Consider the following 26,940-nt stretch of genomic DNA (forward strand, 5'->3'; position numbering starts at 1 on the left):
AGATTTGAATTTCTTTTTTTTTAAACAAATATGTAAAGATTTCTTTCACACCAACCCTCACCCAAAAACGCTTTTGCGTCTAGCATTTGCGTCTCAAATAGGCATCTGGCTTTGTCTCTCATTTTTGCGTCTTGCATTTTTACCTTATTGCCGTCGCCAAAAATGTATTCTACAAAATGCGCGAAATATAGTATGATTTGTTAACGTTATCCATTGCGGTATTGATTTTCACGCATATGTTCAGGTCGCTATTATTCAAATGTGCATTCCTCTAGGTCCGTGCTTTCGGAGCTTAAGCGTTTCATGTTATCCAAATCAATATTTGAAGCACTTTGTTAAAATGTGTTTTATATACATATAAAAAAAGAATTTTTGCAAACAACATTGGAGGCAAATCAGCAAAGCGTCGAACACGCCTCTGGGGGCCCTTCAAATTGACTTGTGTCGTGCTTTCGATCGAGTGGACCATGAATTCTTGTTCGAGATACTAAAACGCATCAACGTAGGCAACGTTTCTCTCGATCGGGTATGCTTACGCTACAATAAAATATCTACCAAAATATTAGTAAAAAAAAGCGAAAAAAATTGCGCACAATGGTCAGTCAGGAAGGGGTGCCCGTTGTACTAACTGCTATTTGCGCTCTACTTACAGCCACTGTGCAAAGCTATCCAAATGGATGAAGGAATCAGAGGGCTTCAACTGCTAACTAAACACCTGAAACTCCAAGCGTTCGCGGATAATGCTTCCGTTATATTTTCTGAAGAGTACGAGCTTTTGAGGGCAATGTACATAATTCCAGAGTTTTGTGCCGTATCGGAGCTCCTGTTAATCTCGACAAATTTACAAGTACTTGGATGAGTAACTGGGTCTTCGCGCCTTTAAACGTGTTAGGGATGAAGTGGTCGCCACCGCTGTAAAAGCACCTTGGCATACCGCTAGCGTTGACGCACCCGAGACGTAAAACATGGTCGGTCAAACTACACAAGATGAGAGCGTTGCACCTACCATGGCGCAAAATACGAATTCTTCTTATCCAGCGAAGCTTTGTGTGTAACGCTGTTCCCTTCCCTGGTTTGATGTACGCGGCCTAGGGTACCCAATCGGCGTCATCACAGTATTGAAGGAACATCGGCTCTTCGCAACATTTGTTTGGAAGTCACCAAGGGAAAAAACGAGGAGCACAACCTTCTTTCTTAACCTCAAGGCTGTGGGATTTGATTGTCGCATGTTGTCCTAAAGTGCAAATAAGTCCGCTTTTTTTGTTTGTTTGTGTTCTTGTTTGGAGAATGAAAGGAATAATGAAATTACGCGGTGGCCATTCCAGAGCCTTGGGAGCGGGCACCATAGCCAGTGGGTGGTTTGCATATCGGAGCAACCAAGAGCAGCTCAGTGCCTACGATTATATAAGGAAATCGCCAAAGCGATCGAATGCTTCGAGTCAGGGTACTCGTGGGAGTATCTCCATCAAGTGAAAAAGGAAAAACTCTAGGGACACAGTCAGCAGCACATGTCCAGCTCCTTTTTACAGAAACGGTTCCGAATCATCCGGTGGAAAAGATTTCCTTATGCGATTGCGCAGCCTCCTTGTCTCCTCAAAACCCAAAATATTCTTTATCAGGTTTCACACAGAAACCCTGCCAGTAAACACTTGGTTGGAAAACAAGGGCATCTACGTTCCGATCGGAACCAACTGCAGTTTCTGTGGTGAGCAAAAGACCCTTCCTTGTGTATTTCTGGACTGTAAGGGTGCCTTCTGTTTCTGGGCTGATTTTCGCTATATTTTCTAATGTATCCTTGAGCCAAGCTGGGAATCTCTCAAGTTTTAGTGCTTTGTTGCGGAACTGAGAGCGTATTTTGAGTCGTTGGTTGCGATAGCTCTCCACGCGCTGTGGCCGGACACTGCATGAGACGGCAGCGCGTGTGCGGAAAACCGCGTGGCAGCTGTTTCGGGAGAGGGCAGAGTGAACACTGAGCGCAGGTAGCACAGCACCATATGACGTCAACAACGTCTAGACCAATATAAAGCAGCAATTAAAAACATTGTCGTGGCCCGCAAAGAAAAGCTTCCTAGCACAATATATGTTAGAATACGGGTGGGTGCGCCTAAGTAGGCCAAGTAAGACATGGCCAAGTCAATGGTTGCACACAGTGCAACCATTGACTTGGCCATGTCACTGGTATGTACCAAGAAACAAACTTCTTTCACAAAAAGTTACAAAAAAGAGAAAACGGATGGTGTATATTGTGTCAGGCTCACAACCGACGGGTCGTGCTTTGATCCCGCTCCGCCTGAAATTATTCCATTTTTTTTTTCTTTGAGGTGATTGAGTCACTAATTGAGCGCTCCCGATTTTGCAGTCCCACCAAGACCGGATTTTTTGTGACACGAGCTTTTTAAACCCATCGCTCTAAAGTCGAAGCGGGTCGCGAAATAGGCCACCGCTCATCCGTCAGCAGGCATTTTGAACGGGTAGAATAAAAAAGATCAATAACTTTTACTACACGCCGCGACACCTTGGGTTTGCGCACATGTACCGCAGCCGTCAAAGCGTTAGAATCGTAATTCACTCACATGCGGCAGTAACCCTGTTATATTCTTTTGATTAAAAAGAGTGATCGCCGATCGACTTCATCTGCGCCAATACTGTAGCTTTTTTTTTTTTATGTGACCCTGGCCCAACATAATATATTTGAACTTTGTTGCGGGTGTCTACAAATAAGAGTTTTATATTTTTTTGCATGGTTGTTTTTGTTTTTGTTTGTGCGCAATTACTTGGTATATCTACCGCGTGTAAACTATTTAAAGGCCCTTTACACTGGCCGAAAAAATAGGCTTCTCAAAATCTCACGCTGCAATTTAATACAGAGGCACAAGCAAGCGGAGGAAGCTACCAGTAAAAAAAAAAAATGAAAGAGGTTTACAATCTCCTGTAACGCGCAGCTCTCGAGGCGGAGGAGGAGAAGGTACGGAGAGCGGGTTATGCCCCTCCTCCTCATCCGTACCTTCCCCTCATCCTCGCCTGCTCCCTTCCCATTTAGTGGGAAAATTTCGCGCTGTATGCCCCGCTAATTTACTGGGAAAAATTTCCCCGCTAAATTTAGTGGGCAATTTTCGTTCGCATAAATTTGCAAGAATTTTTTTCCGCTAAATTTAGAGGGGAATGCTTTCCGCTAAATTTAGCGTCACAATTTCTACGCTAAAATTAGCAGGAAATATTTTCCCGCTAAATTTAGCGGGAAATTTTTATCATTAAATTTATCGCGGAATTTTTCTCCTAAATTTAGCGGGGATATCTTTTCAGCAAAATTTAGCGGGAAAGTTTTTCTCTAAATTTAGCAGGGACATTTTTCAGCTGCATTTTGCGGGGAATTCGTTCCGCTAAAATTAGCAGGGATTTTTTTTGCTAAATTTAGCGGGGAAATTTTTCTGCTACATTTAGCGGGGATATCTTTTCAGCAAAATTTAGCGGGAACGTTTTTCTCTAAATTTAGCAGGGACATTTTTTAGCTGCATTTTGCGGGGAATTCGTTCCGCTAAAATTAGCAGGGATTTTTTTCCTAAATTTAGCGGGGAAATTATTTAGCTGACTTTAGCGAGGAAATTGTTCCGCGATATTTATCACGGAGTTTCTTCCCTATTGAAAAACACAGCTTAAGCTGGTCCCAGCTTCAACCAGAATTATTGCCCCAGCATGCCCAGCCTGGCATACTGGTCATGGTGGTTGATCTGGTTATTCTGGTCATGTTTGGTGATCTGGATCCAGCTTCAAGCCGCGTTATTGCACCAGCATTCCCAGTTGGTCATGCTGGTCATGCTCGTTAAACTGGTCATGCTGGTGGACTTCCCCACGAGCTTAACCTGTTTAAATTAATACACAGGATAAACAAGCGAAGCTATTCAGAAAAGCCAACTCGGCATCCAATTTATTATTTTCGTAATTGCAGCCGCCTCACATGAACTCAAATGCAACATATCCTTGACGCTGACACAGTAATAACCAACGCACAGACAGTGGTTTTTGGTGCAAAGCCAACAATGTTAATAAAACCAGATTGCGTATCTTTCAACACGAAAAATACTACACACACGCCAAAAACAGGCAATAGCAAAACACATACTACACGGATGAGTGAAGCGAACCTGGGTCTCGCCAGTGGTGGGGCGAAGGGGCAACTTGGGTGTAGGGCAAAGGCGAGGAAATCCGTGTGGCTTGGATGGCATTGGCGATACTCCTCGGCACCACCGTCATTCACGAGCACACACACGTTCGAAGACACGAAGGGACGCCTCAGTCGGGACGTCCGAGACCTTCCCGCACTGAACGGACTGCCGCTCGCTGTCTCCTCAGAACCCGCTTCGCTTGCACCGTCGTTCAAGTGGTCTCCAAACAACGCGCACACAGCCGTCCCTTCGAAAATCTGCCCCAGATAGCCAAACGCGTCTCAAAATCTCCGTTCCTACCACTCTCTTTCTCTCTCTTTTTTCGCACACTAAGGTAGCTTGCAGCGCGCCTGAAGCGCCCGGTCGTCTACTAAAAACGAGAGGACAAAGAACAGGACGTGGCCTCGTTCCAGCCTAAGCCGACTTTGACGCGCGTTTCCCAGCAATGCCAGTTCGGCTATCTCTAGTCGACATTGGTGTGCGCGCTCCTAGCATGACCAGCTTGACCACCGCGATCATTAGTTCGACCAGATTCACCAGCTTGTCTCCCAGCATGACCAGCTTGTCTCCCAGCTTGACCACATTGGCTCCATGGAAAACCAGTTTGACCATTTTTTAGTGTTTGAACAGCGCAAAGACGACAGGAAGATAGAAGAGAAGAGGACAGGACGAGCGCTGACTATCAACTGATGCTATTTATTCAGAAGAGGATGAAGTGCGCGAGACTCGAGAGTGCCAAAATGCACTTTTTTTCATCAGACACACGCGCTGCAGCTTTTTGCACGGGAATGGCCTGTGCCAGCAGGCGTCACCTTTTCTTCAACCTTTTCTTCAACCAGACCTAACTGGTCAAACTGCAACCTTGTTGCAGTTTGACCAGTTAGGATCAGACTTGCTCCCATCCACACCAGATTGAATCTAAAACCAGATTCTAGTCACACCATGCTGGTTTTTGCTTAAACCAGACTGACCAGATTAAACTCTACCTTGCCCAGCTTAAACCAGCTTGATTGCCACTTAAACCATTTTGACTACCACATTGACCAGATTGAACTACTTAGTCACTATCTTGGTCAGTTTGATTTATCATGCTGGTTTTTCCAATAGTGTTTCGCTAAATTTAGTGGGGAATTGTTTCCGCGAAATTTAGCGGCGGAAGTGTTCCGCTAAATTTAACGGGAGAATTTACTCGTAATGCAAAGCGCGGTGACGCCACGACTGACGTCACTCATGGCGCTCGTGATGTCACACGTGACGTCACGTGTGACGTCATTATGAGAAACATACCATAACGCAACGCGCGTTACGCCGACGGCGACGCTGACGCCGACGATGACGCCGCTCAAGCCTGAAACGGTCGCCTAAGAACTGCGCTCTAAAACTAAAAGAATGGAGTCACCTCGTTCAAAAGAAGAAAAAAAAAAAAAAAGGTAGATACCTGTTCTGGGCGATCTACGCCGAAACTTCGAAGAAGCTGCAGGTGTAGGGATAAGTGCTTCAAAGAGATGGCTTACGCCAAGTCGAGGGAGCCCCAGCCGATTCCGGTTCTTTTGCGGGCTGGTCTACTATCATAGCACCAATCGTCCGGCCGTCCCTGAAGCAGCGTGCGCCATCTTTCGGCAGCACATATTCCTACGCGTGCATCGGCTCCGAAGTACGGGCATAGATTGCACAAAATGGTATCTTTCTTGTTTTCTTCTTTTCAACCAGATAATTTTTTTTCCAACTGTAAATTTGTATCTTTATTTGCCCCCGTGTAATCAATTGGAGCGCGATATGTTGAGGAACCGATTTTTTTTCGGGCCGTGTAAAGTGTCTCAAAAACGTTTTAACATACTATAGCACCACTGCGTCAGGAAAATCACGTCAATTTTAAGTCTTTGTATCTTGGAAAAATGTAATTACTTTAAATTTAAGCCATTGTTTTGGGGTGTTTTAGTTTCTGACAAATCCGGTCCTGGTCTTGTTCTTGTTGCCTTTCTTTCATATATCTAACATTTCCAACACGCTCTAATTGCCCAACTGTACTCGTTTCTACCTCAAGAACCGTAGTAAAAAAGTCTGACTCTTTGCAGAGAATTACAAATGTCCCCATTTATGTGGAGAGGTAACATATATGCGAGTGCACTTTAGACGATATATCTGTTATCTTGTTGAAAACGCCAAAAGCAGAACTTCTTCCTCAAACAGCAAAGCATTGAAAGAACTACTTTTCGCGGCATATTATCAATGCGCGAATATTGCCTTTTTTTTTTTTTGGATGGAAACAAGTATAGTATTTATTTTTAGAGTTAATTGGAAAGTAATTATCTCAGTTGTAGGTCAACTACATCATTTTAATAATATAAAAATAGAGTACGGCTAGCCGTCAATGTCAATTTCTTTGCCAAATATTCGATCAAATTAATGCAAAATACGGACTACGGTTATCTGACTCATTCTACCTCTTGCGTCTTTTGTCGCTTACTCGCTTTCTCATGTAACCATCGGGCAGCCAAATTAAATTCGCAAATAAGCAAAGAGAGCTTGGTTCTCACGGTTTAAGTTGTTTAAAAATGGTAATTGCACATTCACGTTTCTTTTGTCGACAGCCAAGGTGAACAATCGTAGTGGCACTACTGAAGCAGGCGACAAGGTAGGGAAACAACGATCAACCCTGCCGTCCGCTTAGCTCGCGATCTATGCTTTTGGCGATCTTTCTTGAATCGCTTCCCAGGAAACGAATAACAGTTTTCGGCAGACACATATTTCTGTTTAATACGATTCTGTGGCATATGACTGCACGCAACAATAACCAGTACACCCGTGCCCTTTTGCCTTCGGTATACATTACGAAGCGCGAGGCCAGCACGAGAAGAGCACCAGACTCCCGCATCGTCTGCTCCACGTGCCCTTAATTAACTTGTTTCGGCGCGCCTCGCCAGCGGGAGGAGTCGCGCTGCGTATGCGCGGCGAAACTACAGGGTATCACGAAAACAAATTTACAGATTCTTTTTTACCGCAAAAATAAACTAGGGGTCGCCTAACGCTCATTCTCCGCCCAAAGGTAGCGCAAGAGCTGACAACCAGATGCCAAAGTTTCAGTCGGATCCGATACCTCATTCAAAAGTTATAAGTGTTTCTGAAAATTTCAATGGGAAAATGGAGCCCCTTTTCTCCCGTTTTCGTTTTCTGGTGCCCATAGAGCCCCATGTATTTGAAAACTCCGTCGGCCGCCATTTTCGCATTGAAATTTTCAGAAAATCACTTATAACTTTTGATTAAGATATCGGATCGCGCTGAAACTTAGGCATCTGGTTGTGAGCTCTAACGCTACCTTTGGCCGGAGAATGAGCGTTCGGTGATGCCTAGTTTACTTTTGTGGTAAAAACAATGTGTAAAGGTTTTTTGTGACACCCTGTAGAGATGGACAGCCCTATCGTAAGTGACGTAGTGAAAACAGTAGGGCGTTTCCGTTCAAACACGCGACCTCCGCCGTGCTTTGGCCAGGCACGCCTGGCCGAGGTGCACGTGACGCCTAAGTGCATCGAGGCTAGGAAGCTGGAGGTGGCACAACTGATGCTCGTCCCTGCCATTCTTAGCTTGTCAATGACCATCGAGTCAGATGCATAAAGAAGACGACGATATCAGGTGGCAATGCTGCCGTCTGCGTTTCTTATGTGCCATTTCACACCCTCTCTGTTATTTTGTGTTATATTTCAAATAACTTTCGTTCATCCTTGGAAACGGATTTTGTCTTGCCCAAGAGTCTCAAGTTATTTTTTAGGCCATTTTGGTTTTATCTTTGTACGTTTAATAAGCATAATAACAGAGCTAACCCTGAAGGGAATAGGGCTTCTCTAGACGCCTTTTACCTTATCCTCCTACACTTTTATCAAAATTAAATAGTTATTTTTTAAATATTTGAGTCATTTGAAAATGGACAAAAGAAAAGCTCTCGAGCATTATTGTTGCATTTCGCTTCCAGAAAGATTTTATTAAACATATCTTTTTTTTTTTGTTCCAGAAGACCATCTTGAGTCGTGCTCCCTATGACTAAAGGCCTTTAAGAGACTAGGCGCAATGGGGTTGCATTCGGGGAGTGTTAAAAAAGTATATATATATATATATATATATATATATATATATATATTATTTATCGCTTTTAGAAGATAATATTTCAAACTTTGCTCGTTTGTTCTCCGAGTTTCAAGCTGCATTAGGCTCAAATGAACTTTTAGACGAACCATTTTTTTTTTTCGTTTTGAGAACTGACGATTTTAAGTATTGTCCATTCTGGCAATAAACCATATAAAAAAATCGCTCTTAATTTTTTTTTTTTTATGTTTATTCCTTTGTTGCTGGACGGCGTCGCCTTCGGCGATCGCCGACGCCGTCGCCGTCGGCCGAACTCTCACACTAAATTTAGCGGGAAATTGAATTGGTGTTGATGTCACGTGGCGTCTATTTTCCAAATAAATTTAGCGGGGAACTGTGGGAGGAGGGGAGGGTACGGAGGAGGAAAGGGAAGGTACGGAGAGGGAGGAGGGGAGGGTACGGAGGTGAAGGAGGGAAGAGGAGAAGAGGAGAAGGGGAGAAGAGCAGGATGAAAAAAGGAGGAAAGGAGCAGGAGAAATGAACGGGAGGAGGAGCAGCAGAGGAGGATCGAAAGGGGATTTATGAAGGAAAAGGAGGGGTGTGCCCTCCCCTCCTCCTCCTCAAGATCTACGCTTTAATTGCACGTTACAGAATTTTTAAACGTCTTTCACTTTTTCTTTTCCTTTACTCCGCTTACTTCACTTCATCATTGCCATACCAGGTGAGGTAATTGTCATTTTATATTCTACTGTGTCCTTCTCCCCAGCATTCGCCCTTGTGGAGGCTTGTCAGCGACGGTTTCAGTGACTCGGTATCTCGTTAAGACACAGAAAGGTCAGCAATGGCGGCTGTAATCTGGCGCGTGTATAAAGCGTCTTGAGGATAAATCTCTAGACCCACCTTAGGATTTCTATTTTTTATAAATGAGTTTTTGCTATAGGTTCACTATTTTGCATTTAGAAACAACAGTAAGAAGTAATGTGTGAAAATACTTTTTTAAAATATGTTTAGCTTCCTTTACTACTAACACACATCAGTTTTGCTTTGATATATTGGCGTGTTGTTTAATATAACAGATGAATATAAACATGTTGGGCCATTTTTAACAAATCTGCTTCCTTAAAAACACTTGGAAATCCGTGACAAAACACGCTGGATAATTTAATAGAACATATAAACCTACTAAAGCGGTCTTTATTTTGCACTCTCGTTTCAATGCTTTCTGTGAACGAATAGGGCTATTACTCCGTCTGGATCTGTTTTTCATAAATTTCAAGGTGTCATAGTGTCATAAAATGAAATATAAAAAAATATCATAGAAAAAGTATGTTTACATGGCCAATATCAACTAGGGTTCTGAGTTTTAAAATAAATCCGAAAAATTACGAAAAACTCCCTCCGGTAAATTTTAGGTCAATTCGGATTTTTTTTCGCTAAACACCAAACATCAATATGCCAGTGCCCCCACCCAAAATGAAAACGTATTTTAGAATTAGGCTTGATCAGCACACATGGTAAGCGGTTCTGGGAAATGGCCACCACAGTCAACTTTCTAATCTCGGACCATTGTGAGAAGCAGGCCTTCGGATTACATCGTCAAGGTTCATTCAGGATAACATATGTCATTTAGGTCGCGTCAAAAGCCACTGTTTTAGTTTGGGGCATCATATTGTTGTTTTAGAGGAAGGAGAGGTGGGTCCTATGTAACATTGAAAGCTGTGCACCATAGAGATTGCAAAATGGGCAAAAAGGGCAGTTGAAACTTCTCTTTTAGACACTTTACCACTTCACCTCGGTCGGCCACGGGGTAGGTTGATGGAATAGGGTGGGATGAATACGAGCCTCTCAGTAACGACTTCCAGTAGTTTATTGTCTTTAAGGTATCGACGTTTATCAAAGCAACACTTGTGTGCAACTCTTGTCTTTGGACGAATTAGTAAGAGCGATGGCAAGAGCGCAAAATTCAGCTGAGAATATATTAGGTTGCAAATGTCTTCCGGTATGTAGATGATTTTCTGGTTTTGTTAGAGGCCGATGCCTTGTCCTTTTTTTTCGGCAATGACTCAAGTTTTAGGCATTTTCAGTGATTGCCCTTCGGCACTTCTTTTGACTCATGAGGTGCCTGAGGCAGGATGCTTCCGATTCATGGATTTCAGTTTAACTATTTGTCCAGCCCATGTTTGTGAGAGCAATGAACCGCATGCTGGAAAGCCGCTGTTGCCCTTCGCGTCCGCTCCCTCAAACATTTTTAAGCGGGCAATTGCGAGGACTTGCTATACGCATGCGCTGCGGAAGTCTTGTTGCCACAAAGTCCAACATAGCTGTGACAGGAAAACTGAACACCTCGCAGATGCTGGATTCCCCTCCCACGTGTTAACAGCGGTCGCCGAGTCTCTGCTCAAAGATATCAATGCCAGGCCTGTGACAAGTGAAGGAGACGTAAACAAATGAAAGGAAAAGAAGAAATTTTGTTCTCATTACCTATATACACGGCTTGGCCCACAACCTAAAACGCATTGCGGGGAGGTGTAACGTCGAAGTTTTATTCTCCGGACAAGTTGTCCAGGTTGTGCGGAACTGTTAAGCCCTCTTTGAAAGAGCCTTGCAACAAGAGGAATCGCGATCGTTTCGTCGTGTGTTCTGAGGGGGTGGTTTATTCTCTCCCTTTAACGTGTGGCAAGCGTTACGTTGGCCAGACGCTGTCTCAATGACAGGTTAAGAGAGCACGCTTACAGTGTCTTCGTATCTGGTCATGTGGGCATTCATTGCTGCGACTGTGGTTGCCTACCCGACTTCAAACTGTGTGAGGAAGCGTCACAAGAACCAGCTTAGTGGTGAAAATCTGGAGGATGCTTAGAAAGCGAGGTTGGACGCTGCATGTGTAAGCAGTACATCTGTAGCCCTATCTGGCAAACAGATGAATTTTCTCGATCTCTGGCTTGCTCGTTTTTTTTTTTTTTAACACGTGCTCTATACGGCTGTGAAATAGCGGCTTTTTTATGTTTTTATTTGTTGTTTGTGATGTATCGGCGAGCAGAATTCTTTCTTTAGTTTCCTCTCTTTTGCTCCTTTTGCTCGTGAAAACGCAAATATATATTGCGATTTTGCGATCTATAAATCCATTTGTAAGTCAGCGCTGCGGTCCGTGTTCCTTCTTCGTCTTGTCCTCGTCTATTCGCGTTGTTTTTAACTCTTAGATATTATTTCACACAAGAGAGTTTTGTTTATTTTTTTTTTTATCTAGCATACGTTTACACCCAAATATTTCTTGGGTATTTATTTATTTTTAATGGGAATCATCGCGAAATTAAATTTTGAGTTTTATAGATTTATAGACATGGAAATAAATGAAAAATAAACTTCGGTAAACTCCGAATTTTTGGCTAGAAATAAACGGCGAAAAACACCCTCCGAAGTACAGGAAAAATAAACTACGAAAATACGGAATCCTACCAATAGCACATACAAGTCTATGTTCTTTTTTTTAAACGATCCGTGAGGTTGAAACTTAGGCCTGGATCTTCTGGCGTGGAGTTACCCTATAGGCCAACGAGCCCGTTGCCCCCACCAAGTGTGGGCACAGGCGCAGTTCCCGCACGAGCACGCCAGCGCAGAAACCGGATTCGTGTGAAGTAGAGCTCTGCGCATGCGCGCTGCCAATACCTGCGGCGTGATGCGAGGGCCGCGTGTTAGGGTGCACAAATTAAAGTGCAACTTAGATATGTACCCACTTTTTTTAGAAAAACAATCCGTTTATGGGGGGTGGGTGCGGTTTATATTTCAACTTTTCTCTGAAAACGACTGTTTAAGAGGGGTGACACTTCTATAGAGTTGGCGACTAACACACGGAAACATTTATTACGGCAAACATCGCACAAACGAACACAAGACATTAATAGTTTGCATAATGTTTACCACTTCAATTTTAAAGAAAAGGGAGCGACTACGTATCCAATTATATCTTGGCTTAAGAGTGCAGTTACGGAAACTGGTTATTTTTTTTTTGTTTTTACAGACATTAAAATTAAGAATGGTTCAGTAAAGGATTACGTAATCGCAGCCCCAAAACTTGTCTGCCTAGTCTCTGTACGGTCTTAATTGCAGTTACTGGGAACAGGGGAACGCATGACATCAGACGCTATCAGAGCATTCGGCATGGCGAGGCTGCAGCATAGTGGTTCGGACGATCTGCAGATATGCTTGGCTGGTAGGGTGTTCTGGCAGTACCCGAGAACACGCGCACTTTATTCCCGCTTACGGTTATTGACATTGACATACTTCGTGAACAGTTTGACTTTCATAAACCTACGTAAACTAATGTCAAATCCCGGAACTCAACGCGGGTTCTCGAAACTTAATCCTCTTTTTGAAAAAAAAAAGACGATGGAGCAAATGTATACATACCAATAGCAATGAGCAGCAGTTAAAACAAACTCGCGGCTTATTAAAACGCCACCACAAGTGAATTGGTTTTCTGCAGTATACAGCCCCACCATCCACGGCCAGGAGCCCGGAATCGCCTCGGTACCATTAATAATTCGCTCAGAAACCGTATCCTGCACTCCTCGTCGTCCACATATCTCCGTTAAATCATCTTTCCCTTTGTTTGCGTATCTTGAGCATTCGCCTGCTGTAAATGGCAAGTAGGAGATAACCGTGTGTATATGAGGAGATCTAGGCGGTTTCAATTATTATTAATAACTACTTAAAAATAGTTTGGGAAAGTTTGTTGGGCTGACGTGAATCAGTTCACTGACACTGCTTTCATAGAAATTTAGCTGTGCAGGAATAGTCAAATGTTTCAACGTCGACTAGACGAAAGAATTCTAAACAATATCACGACACTCACCGAAAAGGTTGACATCGGTTTCTTGAGAAATATAGTCACATTTTGATTAAATCCTTCCTGTTACATTAATTTATATGATAAATTTTACATATATTTGTGAGTTTTGCAGAGATATAATAAACAAGGATAAAAGCAATGCACTATGAATAAGATTATCTTCTTCAGAAAAATCTTAAGCAAGTTACAGTTTTCTTAAATAAACGAAGAACACATCACAATAGAGAACGATTTCTATCGCGGTATCACCATTAGTGAACATCTCATAGCAGATTATTTAAAAAATCCACTGAAAGGAAATAAACAAATTAACAAATTGAATGGCACACGCGTGTCAAAAAAATGTTTACGCGAAAAAAAAAGAAAATATTTTAGAGCAATATTGCAGCGCTAGGTGCGTTTGTGTCGGCAGTCACCTCCTTTCCACTTTTTTTTTTTTTCTATCGGCCTTTCGGGTGTGGAGCAGGGGTGGATCGGCTTCGCCTTCACGACCGAGATGGTCATTTTGGAATTACCCGTGACGTCATAGACTTCGCGCGCAGAAGTCCAAATATGGCTCTAAAATATTTTTGTCATAAAGTGTACTTGTCAACACGCGTGTCCCCAACCAGACTGTTAAATTTTTTTTTCTTTTCAAATGACCTTTAAGGAAGTGTAGATGTGAACAAAAGGAGGTTGATCACACTGTGTTATCAAGTGCATTTTATATTCCCGAGACCTTTCTAAGTTTGCTATTCTCCTCGTGGAAACATTAATTTGTAATACATGCCCATGTAGGCACTCTCAACATTTCTTTTTGACCTGAGCCTTTTCTTTTTAGGAGTCCATAACAAAGCCCACAATAAATAAATGCGGTACATATGAGCATATCATTTCAGGGCTGTGACAGTGTTCAAATGAACGTAAGAGCGCTGTATAGGTCACTTATGCCCGATCCCCACTAGAGCGACAAACAGAAACAAAAGAGAGCGACAAGCCCCAAACACAGATAGCATGCTCACGATGGTACTTTCGGAAGGCGTTTAGTCGTTCGGTGCTCGCGAAGGAGACACGAGTGATTGCAAGCCTGCCAAAGACACCCTCGCGTGCATCCTGCTCGTGTTTGAGCATAGCCATCTTTATTTTACGAAGCCTGCCAAATCGCAAAAGACTGGCCTCAGGCCTGTGGCTGTTTGTTTCTGTTTGTTGCTCTAGTGGAACTCGGGCGTCACAAAACCCAGTTGGACAGGATACGAACTCAAAACGCATTTTGAGCAGCACTCAAATTACGTTCAATATGAATGGTCTTGAATAGAACACAAACAAATTTCAGGGTGTAAACTAACTATTTTCGCAAATTTTTGACAAGCTGAGAAGCAAGTGATGAAGTTATATATATATATTTATTTATTTATTTATTTATACATATATATATATTATTAACGAAAATATTGTCCTCTCGCTTAGATCTTTCTCTGTAAAAATTTAATTCTGCGATGATCTCTCTAGGGGCCCTTCACCACCTACACAAATGACTTCCACTGGCAAACCTAGTTGCCATAAACTTAGATCACCTTCACAACGATCTCTATTATAAAACAGAACTGGAGAATGTAGGCGAAACAGTCCTAGAATAATTATGGCGTATAGGTGATTCAACTTGATTCAAGCATGGCACCTGCTGTTCCTTTGTCTGTCGGCAGGCCCGCTTCATAAACCGTTCGGATATGAGTGCACAGAGGTGTCGCTTCCATAACCCGAGACGCGCAAATTATTCTCAGGGTCGCCCCTCCCTTTAATTGTCGACGTGCTCAGTCGAGGCGCGTGTTATTGTAAGAAAAAAATGCTTGATTTATTTTGATACTACGGATGAAGTCATAAAAGCAGAATGTGTTTACGCGCAATTCTTCGGTGTTTGTGATGGACGTTGCAGTTTCTTATTGCTTTGGTTATTTCGTTTATTTTATTGTAGCTGTCGTTTTTATGTGCTCGTGGGAACGTCTTCTATTTTTTGTTTATTTTAAATTTCAGTGAACTGTTTCGAATGTGGACGAAATACCGCCGAAAGCCGGTGCTCGCGTTCAAACAGTTTTAACAAACCACGGTAGTAGAGACAAAGTCACCTCGCTTTGCGTCTATAGGCAAAATGCAAAATTCTTGCCAACTATCATCATTATGCTATTCGCCTCCGGCATATTGTTTCCTTTGACATCTTCCAGTTGTGTACAAGGCGCATCTCCATTTAACTAGGTTTTCATGATATTAGGATAATTTATTTGTGCACCCAATGAGTTCCTGTTTAGTTTCGGTTTAAGAAGAAAAGAAAAACAGTAGTGATATTTTGTAAAAAGAATAGGCTACTTCCGAAATCCGAAATTCCCTGCATGCAACACTTCGAGTGTGGCATTATGGAGCATCTTTGGACATGGTAGGGTGTACCACACCTTAGCCAGGCAAACGAATGACGTGGTTTCGGTTTCGATCGCCGCGTCTTCTCAGCACTGCAGGAAAATTAATTAAGCGCTCGCTTATTGCACCCATTCAGCTTCGTGACAGCCTTCGTTGAAACACAAACCTACAGCGGCAGTATCGACAAGCCTAAAGTTAGCGAGGAGTAAGAGTACGGAGGCCACGCCCCATCCCTATTGAAAAATTCAGAGAGAACTTCCAGTGACATCCGGTGAAAACTGCTCAAGTTTCACCCGTTTTCATCTGAAGCCAGCTCCGTTTACTAGTATTTAAAGGGGTCATGAAACGCCTTTCCAACTTTTTCCTGTTTCGCTTTCCTCCTCAACTCATAAATCGCGCATTCCACCAAACAGTTCAAGAAGACGAAAAGAAGGGAGGCCCCTCTCGCTCGGAGCCTGGTTTGCGTACCCGAAGAGAGCCATTGTCCCCCTAGAAGATTAGCCCGTCGCTCAAAACTCAGACAAAAGTTGCTTTCCCTAGCCCGTTCACCCCTAAGCTGACAGTGCTGTGGAAGCTACGTGCTCCTTGGGCTAGCCACACTTTTGCCACGTAAGCGTGGCAAATGTGGCTGCAGAGAATGAAGTCAGGTGATGAAACGGAGGTGGCTGATTGGTCCGGCAAGCGCGTAGCTTCCACCACAATGTCAGCTTAGGGGTGAAGGGACTAAATGAGGTCAGGTTTTGTGTGACGTCAGTTTGGACCCGATGACACGCTTTTGGGACGGCGGATGTATCTCAGTGAAAAGGCAGAGCGGTTACGAAGGGAAGGAGGAACGAAATAGTCCGCTGTGTTTTCAAATTTTCGCACTGAATGTCAGGCTTTTGACTTTCTACCTTTTTGCTTTTGGCCCACTGAACGATGTTCTATTAATAAAATCCCAATCTAAAATGATTTATCCCTACCCAAAAATCGTTTCATGGGCCCTTTAATGGAAAAATTGCCGACAGCTACTATCAGTTACCAGATTTCGCTGGAATATCACCGGCAGCCACCTTCGTTTACCAGACGACCCGGCTTTGCTGGAAGTTTCACCGGCTGTCATTCGTTTCCCCATGCACCCTCTCTCCCTTCCACTGGGTGCGTGGAACAAATGTGAGGGGGACTTTTTGCTCTCTCTCTTGAAGAAAACCGGTTTCTTTGTCTGTCAACGAGCAACGTTCAGTGTCGGCTTCCCGTACCATGTATCGTTCAGAGCAGCTGGGCGATAAAGGTTGCTGCCCGTAACTTCAGCCAGATTGGGAAGACCCCTACGAAGTTGTCAAGCGACTAAACGACGTCGTTTACCGGGTTTGGCATCTGCTGAGCCAGAGAGTTCACGTAGTTCATCTTGATTGGCTAATTCCCTATCAACCCGACTGAATAGTTTTTGTACCACCTCGGGGCGAGGTTCATGCGTTGTCAGGGGGCAGTGTCATGGCGGTGCTACGAATAGGAAGACGACGAAAAGGAGGACACGATGAAGGTGCGAGAAAGAAAGTGAATGACTAAGAACTTCGAACGCCAAAAGCAGGGCTTTTAAACCGTCTTGATTTTCGTAACAATATATTTAAAAGCTTCAAGAGAGTTTGTATAAAGAATGTAATAAAATGTATATTTTTTGATGAAGGAATGATAGCCGCCTGATACCAGTGTTCAATACGTCCAATCCAAGATTTCACCATGACAGGTGTTCTGTATGATAATCGAAGAAAAACTATGATATCTATGGCTCTACAAGCCGACTCAATTAACTTTTAGGAATTAAAAAAATCAGACTTTTATGATAGGGCATTCTAACTTAACACATAAATGTGGCACTAGGACGTGCATTGCTGGTTGCATTTTAGTAATAATAATAATAATAATAATAATAATATTTAACAGCAACACTATTCGTACTCTGGGTGGCTCGCAAGGCAAGACCAATGCGGAGCGCAAGTTCGTCTGCTTCTTTTGCAGGGGTTGTATTGACATCAGATCGCAGGGCTCTGATTGGCCTTGATTGAAAGATAGTGGGTACACTTCAAGGTAGCTTGCTTTAAGGTCGACCCCCTTCAATCAAAGCCAATCAGAACTAAGCGTCGTGTGATGACACCACATCCCTGCAAAAAAAGCAGACCAACTTACGTTACGAATAGGCAGGATCTTGAACGCATAATTGTATGCTATCCAGCCAGACAAAGCATCAAATAAAATGCTTAAATCAAATTTAAAAAAATCAAGCCCCAATGCTTCCTCCCGTTCAAAATGGAGTTAAAAGCGTTCGTGTTAAATAAATAAAAAGCTACTGTGGGTCATTAAGATATTTAATTAAAGTTAAATTAAAAAGTTTGTAAACAAAATCATTATAACTTCGCTCGCATTATGTTTTTTAACTGTGCATCCATTTGTAAATAACTCCTGGCGTTATTTCTAATATTGCTTGAATGACCCAAAGGACCATGCAAGTCTTTGAGCAATGCCTATAAAGAAGGTGTTTCAGAAATACCCTGTTGCATATTTTGTACCTGCATATGCCTGAAATCAATGCCGTTCGAAGGGGAACAATATTCATATATTCGCACTGAGATATTGTAATCCAAATTTGTAAACTGCAATGAACCTACACTCACGATCTTTATATCCATGTATGGTGCTGCACATTTGCACAATCAGAACCAGCTTAAGCAGCATATTTTAGCAGTGCAGATGCGCTTGTGACAGGTTAGCTAGAGAGACGAAATGCCTCCTCAAAATCAAACCGTTGGGGTATGTGGTCAGCAAACAGCCAATGGGCCTTCTACGGACAATGAGTGAACCCTTGCCCTTTTCAAGGAACCGGTTTACGTCATGCATTTTGTTTTGTTGATTTTTTTTTCGCCAGAGAAGTCAGTGTGAATTATTTATTTTTTCATTGGCCATGTCTATTGTTGTTGCATTTCCGTTTTTCTTTGTTTTTTTTTGTTTTTTTTTTTTTTTGACGTGAGAGGGATTGCAGAAACCAATCTAGAGAAACATGTGGGTTTTGTTATTCTGCTTCCTTCCGAGGGTGTACCGACGTTTTCATGATGTTTAAAATGTCACTTGCGATTTTCGTTAAAATAATTAGATAGGGGGCAAGGGGTAAACGCATTCTCAAAAACCTTTGCATTCACCAAATATTCATTATGTCGTTACATCAAATTACTCAAGTACCGGGTGTTGTCAAAACAAAATAACCGTGCTTTTTCTTTACTCTGCTTGCGTAAATAATTTATACGCACCGCGAAAAGCTGCAACTCTGTGAGGATGTGACGCTAGTGGTTGGGGTAGAGCCCAAACGTTTGAGTACAAGAAGTTACCTGAGTCAAAATATAAAAGGGAAAGTTTTAATTTTGTTTTAATTTTAATGTTTTAATTGTTTTATTCTTTCTTCATCCATGACCCAAACCAACACGCTCTTCTCCCAAGCAAGTATATTTTTTGGAGCCGATGTCTTTCTAAGCATAATATCGTCCAAGTAAGAGCTGACGTTGTGGACGCATGTGGCATTTACAGTTGTCAGTGAAAAACTCTTGGCAGCAAGCAACAAAGTGTTGTTTTCTTTCTTGCTGACGTTTTGTTATTTTCTTTTCTGAAATAAATTTCCAAGGCGACCGCAACGCCATTCTTTTGTTCTGACGATGTCATAGGCTTTGGTGGGGATCAGCTCAGGAAGAAATTTATTTTTTGCTATTGTATCTTTTGATCAAGGTAACGTGTTCTCAAACTTTGGCATTCCATCCCAACAGCTAGCATCAGATTCTTACGGAGCACCTGTTTCCTGCAATGCGTAGATCTTTTACACGGGCCCCAAAACACGCTTATTTTTTCTTAAGAACACATGTATCTGTAGTCACGGGAAAATTCTTATCTTGTACCAGCGACCTGTATGTGTTCATTACGCATTGTAATTCACCCTGTAAGAGCCCTGTATGGGCTGAAAGTATTAATAAATGAATAAAATGATAAATAATACAACATTGAAAAGGCTCTTATGAGCCTTTAGCTAAATCATTTCGCGTCATAGCTTCTGTCTGTTCTTTTTTATATTACCGCATATTCACTAGCTCTCAGAGCACAACTCTACTGGCAACATCTGTCCACTGTTGTTAGGTACGCATAGTGAAACACGCGAAAAGGCGCCTTTTACCCCACACTTTTCTAGAAAATTTGCTTGAAACTTGTTTTTTTTTTTGTAAATGAGGCACTCCAGCTGAAGCCATTGCACTATATGTTCCCTCCCTGTTATTATACAGTGCCACTAAGTACAGCCGACTCCAGCAGAACTCAAACTTTTTTTACCATTTAATAAGCGATATGCACACGCGTATTTCGCGCGAGAGGGGGTACCCAGAGCAGGGACATCAAAGACGCGGTGAACTGCGCCAGTCGAGGCGTTTGCACTGCCAAGGTCATACGTGTTTACGCTACTGTTTTTAAGTGTTTGAAACTAACAAACATTGAATTACGGCGCAAGTTTTGCGTTCTAAAGATAGAGATTTTGTCATCCTGAATCGCTTAGGGTTCAAATCTGCAGAAGCACGTGAACATAATTTTGAGCTTATAAATATAAAACAATTATGAATTGGTAAAGCTTTAAATTATGATTTCCGGTTACGTTCATGTTTTCGCGTATTACGTCCTTCTCGCAATATTAAATATTGTGGGTTATGATGTTTTTTATCTTCGCCTCATTCGCATTAATTTTTTTAGCCGTGAATGCTGAGCTAACTGTAACCTGAGAGGTTCCTTAAAGTAATAAGTACCTTTTTCGAGTATTTCGAACTCTACTCAGATGCTTGTTAGAGTTGGGTATCAAGTATTATACTCAGTTACTATTTTATCTTATTCTCTGGTTTTTGACTCGGATATTTTTCTAGTATTTTGTGCAACTCTCATTACTTGTCATTGCGCAGTTGTTCAGTGCCAATTTGTTTTAACGATGAGCTGAATAGCCAGCTGAACAATCATATATATTCGGACGTCATCAGCTTTATGCACAATTGTAACGCCGAAGAACGATTGAAACTAGAGATTATTAGAACCAACCAGCTTGCCGCATCATACGGACCAACCGAAAGTTTTAAGATAGAACGCTATTTTCTAAAATATTAAAATTATAAATGGAAACTGTTTCGAAATTGGAAGTTTTTTTGAAAATGGAAGTTGTTTCGAAATTGAAAATCAACGTACCGGGTGTCAAGTCCAATTATTTTAGCAACAAAAGAACTTCACGAACGGTGTCCTCTGATCCCAATTGCTAGCTCTACATTTTAACAAATATTGTGCGTTCGGTAACAAAAAGTTTAGTATTGCAGCAAAAAAAACAAAGCGGTTTTCTTTTCCTGCAATGTGCCCGGTATATTTCGCGAACGCAGAGCGGTCAATAAGTTACGCCGAGAACTACGCGCGGTGCAAGTACGTTTTTCCGTGGCGCTTTAATGCACTTTTGAGTATCTGGCCCCATTTGCGGAAAGTTTCCAATTTCCGGGGAAGGCCCGACAAAACACCCCTCCTCCCCCCCCCCCCCCCCCCCCCCCCGGAACCAGTTTAGGAATGCAATTTTGCCTAGCGAATAATTATTCGAAATAATCATTTTGCATTGCAACATGGAAATGAGAATCAAGCTCCAGATACAAGAGCAAACGAATAAATGTACGAGTGTGGTTAGTAATTTAGCGCTGTCATCTTGTTAGTTTTGATAGCGAACATTGCTCTATGCATATATCTCCGTCCTAGTACAAAAATAGTAATTACTATAGCTTTTTTGTGATATAGCTAGAACAGTATTAAGATGCAGGCTCCCACCTTACTCCTTCGTGTCATGAATGTCGAAGTTGAATGGAACAAAGACAGTGAGAGTATTGAAAAGCAAGTACCATCGCGATAGTACTTGCTTTTCCGAAGAGCTCGGAAGAGGGGGTTAAGGGGAGGGGAGGGGGGAGGAGCCTGAACCCCCCCCCCCCCCCCCACTCACCCGCCGTAGTTAGCGCCTGGCCCATTCTCAGCAAATGAGGAGTTTAAAGGGCAACTCCTGGCCATACTTTCGATATTGGGATTGCGACTGTTTTTAGTGCAGTCAGCGTCCCTGAATTGCAAGGCGTAATTTTTTTCTCGTTATTGTGCGTAGTCTTAAAGATATCGACGCCTCAAAGTTTTGTTTGGGGCGCGGCCAACAAAACCGAAACTCGCCACTCGAGGCCCCGGCAACACTGGAAATCAGTCGCTATGTGAACGTGACGTCAGGATCGTTCTCGTTCAACAAGTACACAGGCCGAGCGGCACCTATCTCTGTACAAAAAAACGGTTAAAGTACAAGCGAGCTGGTGGATATTTACCATGATGGAACTTAACCCGAGACTGGGGTAGAAACAGAAACTTAAAAGTAGAAGGGACAGAGACAAGTGAAGAAGAGAAGGTCTCAAAGGCAGCTAAAAGATTTACTTAGTCCCACATCCTTATATACTCACAACCACAAGGTCACCCAAACACTCAACATGCCCCTTTCAAAGACACAACACAACAGGAAAAAAAAATTCAAGGACAACAATGCAAAGGGAATTGCTTGATTCTTTGCATTGCTGTCAAAGACAACAATGCAAAGGGACGCCCCCTCAAGCAATAGTATTGGTTGAGGGGGCGTCGCTTTGCATTGTTGTCTTTGAATTTTTTTTTTTTTTTTCCTGGTATGTTGTGTCTTTGAAAAAGGCATGTTGAGTGTTTGGGTGACCTTTTGGTTGTGAGTATATAAGGATGTGGGACTAAATAAATCTTTTAGCTGCGTTTGAGACGTTCTCTTCTTCACTTGTCTCTGTCCCTTCTACTTTTAAGTTTCTGTTTCTACCCCTGTCTCGGGTTAAGTTCCATCATGGTATCTATCTCTGTTGCGTTAGTCGTCTAAAGATGGGAGGTAAGCTGGTCTTGTTTTAATTCTGTATACACGGTGGTTATCCAGCATATGTAGCAAGAGTTAGAGCGGATACGCAAAAGCTAGCGATTGGAAAACCCGTGAACTCGTACGGTGCCGTACTCGGCGGCCGCCGCCGTGCGTGCGCAATGCCGTACTCGTCGCCTGTATACCCCAAAGCTAGCGACTGGAAAACGAGTGAACTCGTTCGGTGCCGTACCGGGCGTCTGTCGCCGTGTGTGCGGTTTTCCGTACTCGTCGCTAGGCCTAAATTGTCATCGGGGTTCCGTGGATGGAGCGGCGTACTCTACGCCACTCTGCCAGTGCCTTTTCTACAGATTATAGATTGAGCCGTTTGACCCCTTTTGCCTCAACTGTTTCAGGTTGCACGATAAAACACAGAGAAAGGGATGTAGAATGTTCGTCGGGTGTCGTCTACAAGATACCCTTTGATTGTGGCCTCTGTTATATTGGACAGACTAAACGTTGTATAAATGAGCGCTTGATGGAACACAAACGTTGTATAATGAAAAAAGACCCGGACTCCTAAGTGTCAAAACATGTTATCGAATGTAGAAACTGCGTACCGCTGTGGCATCTAACTTCAGTAGAGTTGCGGGAAAAAGATGATCATAAGCGGTTGATAAAAGAGTCATTAACGATATTAGGTCACGGAAATGCAGGTAATAAGCCGTCGTTTGGGTTGGACCATGAACTGCGGCGTTTTCTTAGGCTGTGAAAAGTTCTGACCTTCAAGGTTTATGTCTGTCGGTTTTCGGGTAGACGGGACGATGGGTCGTTCTTTTCTTTTTTCTTTTTTGTATATATGTTACTGGGCTTGGGGTTACCAGTGTGTTTGGCGGTCGGGAAGCGAGGGGTCAAAGATAAGAGGAGTGCATGACGCAGAGTCTGTTGTCCTTGTTGTTTAGTCAGAGGTTACGTTGGTAAAAAGTGGCATTCTTTGTGGTTCTCACCCTCTCCCCCTTTTTTTTTCTTTTGTATTGAAGTGCCTATATAACCAGGTTTGGAAAATAAAAATTTCAACTGTGTTAGAGACTTTTTAGTGTTGTGTGGTTTACCCGCAGTCTCGGGGTTTTTTCAACCATGGGCTTCCAGTACTTTGGGCCCTCTCACTTTCGCGCTACGGGCTAGTACCAGACACGAAGCTTTGAGGCTCTCCGGCGTGGGCCGCGGCGTCCAAACACAAGTATGCTGGGCTGTACACGTCTGTTTCTTCGTTCTTTTTTCTTCGGGCGCGTAAAAGCCGAAGTCCAAAGTTTACTCGTCGAACAGCGTTTACCCACACCTTCTCCAATTTCCAGTCCGTTGGAAACTTGTGAAAAAGCACCTCTGTTGTGCAGCCGGTTGTTTGAGCAGCCCACAGCACTACAAGTTGTACTCGGCATCTTTAGAGGAACAGCTGGGCAGTCTTGGGCGCACCGAGTTGCTCGCTAAAACGAGTCTTGGAGTCCTCACAAGGGCAAATAAACAAAAGGCTATACCGAAGCTACACGGCAATCACAAGCCGAAGTACACTCTTAGTCCGGTAAGAGCTATTTTGGCGTAAAAAAAGTGCTTTTTTTTTTTAACGGCTACTCGCGGCGTTACATGTCATGCCAATATTGGCGTTAAATGTCACGCCAATATTGGCGTTACAAAAGTCACGGCAATATTGACGTGATTTTGTGACGCCTTTTAGGCGTTGAAGGCGGCTGACAGTTTTAGCCTTAAATTGACGTAAAACATCCGACCCCTCGCAGCACCTAATAGCCAATTGGTCGCAATGAAAATTGGTGTTACAATCAAAAAAGTGAAAGCCGTTTACAACTCCCTGTAACGCCGAATTGGAGCACAGCTCTTGAGGAGGAGGAGTGGAGGGTATATTCCTCCTCCTCCCTCGTGATCATGCCTGCTAGTCCTTCTCCCCTCCTGCTCCCCCTCCCTCTCCTTTACCACCTCCTCGTCCTTCAAGCTCCTCCCCTCCCCTCGCCTCCGCCTCCTCGTCTCTCCTCCCCCCCTCCTGGACGCACTTTAGCAGCTTTTAGCTTCTCTTTGTTCTATTATTTTTCTGCTGCAGGGTTTTTCAACCGTGCAGCAGGAAAGCCGAAGCCGGCCGAGGGATAAGAGTTAAGTCTTTTAAAATAATTTTTCCGAGAAATGAAAATTCGGATTCGTCCGCCCTGCTCATCCTCCCTGCTCCTCTGCGTTCTCCTCTTCACCTCGCGGGGGCCACGTGATCTCGGGGGGGGGAGGGGAGGGGGTAGTCACGTGACCCTCCCGAGGCCACGTGACCCCAACTGAAGTCATGTGACCCCCTCCCCCCGAGGTCACGTGACCCCCCCGGACCATACTAGACAATGAGGGGAGGAGGAGGAGGGCAGAGGTCCGGGGGGTCACGTGACCTCAAGGGGACGGGATCACATGATTTTGGGCGGGCCGTCACGTGACTTCGGCGGGGGGAGGGGGGTGACCCCCCGGGGTCACGTGACCTTGGCGGGGGAGGAGGGGGGAGGAGGAGGAGCGGAGGGGGAGGGGCGACGCCGACGCCAACGCCGACGCCGCACAGGCTGGAAACGGGTCATGTGACCCCCTCCCCCCGAGGTCACGTGACCCGCCCGGACCATACTACACAATGAGGGGAGGAGGAGGAGGAGAGGGAGGGGCGCGGTTACGCCGACGGCGACGCCGACGCCGCTCAGGCTGGAAACGGGCCCCTAAGAGCTGCGCTCTAAAATACCGTTGTGCGTATATACCTCGTGATAATAAATCTTCATGAACTTTACGAAAAGTTGAATATCCTGAAAAACTGCTATAGACTCAAAGGGACTGACTTCTCGATTCGTGAAGACTGCTCGATGGAAACTAGACATATAAGAAGGTTATTGTGAGACAGTAGTTCCAACATTAGACGGGACGGAGTTAAGGTATCCCTGGTACATGACAAATTGAGGATCAGCAAAGAATTCTTCGCGTGGAATGCGACAAAAAATACCAGGGTGAAGCTTCCTTCCCGTATAAGGGAACGCGATTCCCAAACATGACAAACATACCATTACGAAGAGCTACGTTGCATCAGTGTTAACGTTTGAAGTATTGTGAACAAGGTCGCACTCCTTGAAAGCCTAATAGTAACTTACTCGCCGCATATAATCGTAATAACAGAATCATGGCTCCGTCCAGAGATCGGCGATCACGAAATTTGTCCTATGTCCTAATTTGCTATAGAATTTTACGCAAAGACAAAGAAGGTCGAAGTGGGGGTGTCGCTATTGTACACGACGAATCGCTAGTACTGAGCAGATTGGAAGATATCGAGAGATAAGAATGTGTCTGGGCATCGGTGGTCCTTAGAAAAAGCAACGTTGTTATCGGTGCGGTTTACCGCCCCCCTCAAACGGATCTCGATTTTTTCTTTAAACTGAATGAGTACCTCTGCCGCCATTCTCTAAGTAATCGTAACCTCAGAGTCGCGGGTGACTTCAACGTCCCCGACATCGACTGGACAAGCCCGGTCCCAAATTTTCTTGCGCCTTCAGCAGAACCACTGGTTGACATAGCAGTTTCAAGGTATATGTACAGATGGTAGCGAAACTTGGGCCAAAACACGGTACAAAACAAATTGCCAGCGACATCAACCAGGAGGGTCACGTGGTTACGGTGCGTTTGAAGCGCGACTAGGAGACGTTATGGCAAACTATATACAAATAAAATAACTTTAATTTAAATTATACTAAATTGTAATTTTAAATTTTGTATGTTGTTATTAGTGGTCTTAAATAAGGTTTATCGCGCTCGAGAACGCTGAAATAGCTTTTATTACTACTGATATTCTAACTTGCCCTTAGCGCCCTCTGTACTGCACAATCAACAAGGCTGGCTTTTAATAGCGATAAATTGCAGAGGCATCGTGCTGCACGAAGAGGCAGGTTCTTGTTGTCCGTCTGCTTGCTTCTTTTAGGTCTCCACGTGCTTTTTGAATCGTTCTACCGTCACTTCAAATAGTTTGAAAAGTTTCGTTCGCTCAGCCTGATTACGCAAGTTACGTGCGCAGGAGCGTAATATCAGCGTGATATAGGAACAGTCACCTTCGTGCGGTTGGACGCTACTGCGTCCGACGGGCTCAACGTCCTTCGTGACAATGAGCTCAACACATTATGCAACGAGGCGTTGCTCCGTGGAAGAATGCCGAAGTGACAACCGCACGGCTGGCGTCTCGCTGCACCGGTTTCCTGTCGACACTCGAAAGTGAGATTTTGTTCCTGTCAGTGAGGTGCCTGCTGTGTTGTGGCCATGCCCCCCTTGTAAAATGTTCTCTTAACTGTTGTTAGTTTTCGCTGACTTTGCAGCGTTGTTCGCGCTCATTACGAAAGCGCCCAGGATATTTGAATTTACCTGAACCGATTTGCCCCCCAGGAGTATGGGGTCATACTCATCGACGCTCTAATCAAGGATGCAACACGACATAGATACATTTAAAAGCCTCTGCACTAAAGGCTCATGTTTATCTTTTTGTGGTTCAT

General features: G+C 43.6%; 1 protein-coding gene across 1 annotated transcript in view; it reads right to left on the minus strand.

Moving 5' to 3' along the window:
• The window catches only part of LOC115325294 (enteropeptidase-like), a 30,622-nt gene extending 12,436 nt beyond the window's left edge, over positions 1–18,186 (minus strand). The window contains exons 1-2 of the mRNA XM_040214439.1: positions 18,126–18,186; positions 12,645–12,870 (exon numbers count right to left, since the gene is read on the minus strand). Of these exons, the coding sequence (XP_040070373.1) occupies positions 12,645–12,870; positions 18,126–18,186 (287 nt within the window). The remainder of the gene's footprint in view (positions 1–12,644; positions 12,871–18,125) is intronic.
• Positions 18,187–26,940: the final 8,754 nt, after the last annotated feature.

Source organism: Ixodes scapularis, unplaced genomic scaffold, assembly GCF_016920785.2.
Source record: "Ixodes scapularis isolate PalLabHiFi unplaced genomic scaffold, ASM1692078v2 PGA_scaffold1__304_contigs__length_218370807, whole genome shotgun sequence".
NCBI lineage: Eukaryota > Metazoa > Arthropoda > Arachnida > Ixodida > Ixodidae > Ixodes > Ixodes scapularis.